At 52.5% G+C, this 1,762-nt stretch overlaps 1 protein-coding gene across 2 annotated transcripts in view; it reads right to left on the bottom strand.

Annotated features, from left to right (window-relative positions):
* Nucleotides 1-1,762, bottom strand: part of PLEKHO1 (pleckstrin homology domain containing O1) — a 31,949-nt gene that overhangs the window by 25,960 nt on the left and 4,227 nt on the right. The window contains exon 1 of one of the 2 annotated variants that reach the window (XM_018573672.1): nucleotides 1,207-1,367. The exons of the other annotated variant lie outside the window; for it this stretch is intronic. Coding sequence (XP_018429174.1) covers nucleotides 1,207-1,221 — 15 coding nt within the window. The 5' untranslated portion in view covers nucleotides 1,222-1,367. Of the gene's footprint in view, nucleotides 1-1,206; nucleotides 1,368-1,762 lie in introns of those variants that run through there. 2 annotated transcript variants of the gene reach the window in all.

Below are 1,762 nucleotides of genomic sequence, written 5' to 3' on the forward strand. Positions count from 1 at the left end.
AATGCGGACTCAGAGGGCCGCCATATTCCCCCATAGTGGAGGGATCAGGGAGACTGAGGGGGGGCGATCCCGCTACAAAAACCGGACCGACCCGGAGAACTGGATCCGGACTACAAATATGTTATAAAGAGGACCCGCCTCCTATATATGATACAGAGGACCCCGGCAGAGGCATGATGGGATTTGTACTTTTGCCACAGCTGTAGTGCTGAGGTTGCCTATCCCAGACCTCCAACAACGGCCTCCTCCATCACACAACACACGTCTCCGATATCACCGCTCACACCATGACCATAATAACACCACAACCGTCTCCTAGCAACACCACAACCGTCTCCTAGCAACACCCAAACCTTTTCTTAGCAACAACCCAACCGCCTCCAGCAACACCACAACCATCTCCTAGCAACACCACAACCATCTCCTAGCAACACCACAACCATCTCCTAGCAACAACACAACCGTCTCCTAGCAACAACACAACCGTCTCCTAGCAACAACACAACCGCCTCCTAGCAACCCGTCCCAACCAGGCCAGTCCTAATCATACAGTCATGGGAAAATCACAATGCCACCAGCTCAACAACATACAAAATAACCATCGCCATAAAACACCACTACCACCACCATCATCACTACCACCACCATCATCATCACTACCACCACCATCATCATCACTACCACCACCATCATCACCACTACCACCACCATCATCACCACTACCACCACCATCATCATCACTACCACCACCATCATCATCACTACCACCACCATCATCATCACTACCACCACCATCATCACGACCACCACCATCATCACGACCACCACCATCATCACGACCACCACCATCATCATCACCATGACCACCACCACGACCATCATCATCACCACCATCATCACCACCATCACTCTCATCATCACAATGACCACCACCATCATCATCATCACTACCATCACAACTACCACCATCATCACCATGACCATCATCATCACTACCACCATCATCATCATCACTACCACCACAACTACCACCATCATCACCATGACCATCATCATCACTACCACCATCATCATCATCACTACCACCACAACTACCACCATCATCATCACTACAACATCACGGTGAGAGTCTGGTTGTCAATGGGCCCCTGGCCCGGGCTCTATCACCACATACATGCCGCCCGGGGGCCACGTGTTGGGGTGTACCTCTTTCTCGGACATGTAGAGTTGGTCTCCTCGGATCACCACATAGCGGTTCTTCCAGATCTCTCGGAAAATCCCTTTCCCGCAGAACTTGCGTATCCAGCCCACTTTCTCCGGCTGGCTGGGCGGTTGGTTCCCATCCAGGGGGCCCTAAAGAGAAGAAAAACAGGTGAGCTACAGCGGGGCCACGTAAGGGGCCCGTTGACGCCCCCATATTCACGCACCTCACTCCTATGATTATACAGAGTACTCCATTGAAGAGAACCTGTCATAGAAAGGACACGGGGTGCCGCCATCAATCATCATCAGCTCCGTGCCTGGAGTCCACATATACATTGTATCCAGGCCACGGGGATGCGCCGAGCACACGCATCTGTTCATTGACAACACGCTAACACGTTTCAGCCAGTACGGCCTTAATCATGTCTATAGAGCGACGACTAAGGCCACGTCAGGCTGAAACACGTGGAGGCTCGGTTCTGCACCACGGATCCGTACGCTGCTATTGGACGGTGAAGGAAGACGGCTTCCAGCGGGAATCGTGTCCACGGGGGGGGAG

This window comes from Nanorana parkeri, unplaced genomic scaffold (assembly GCF_000935625.1).
Source record: "Nanorana parkeri isolate BGI_ZX_2015 unplaced genomic scaffold, ASM93562v1 scaffold2482, whole genome shotgun sequence".
Classification (NCBI taxonomy): Eukaryota; Metazoa; Chordata; class Amphibia; order Anura; family Dicroglossidae; genus Nanorana; species Nanorana parkeri.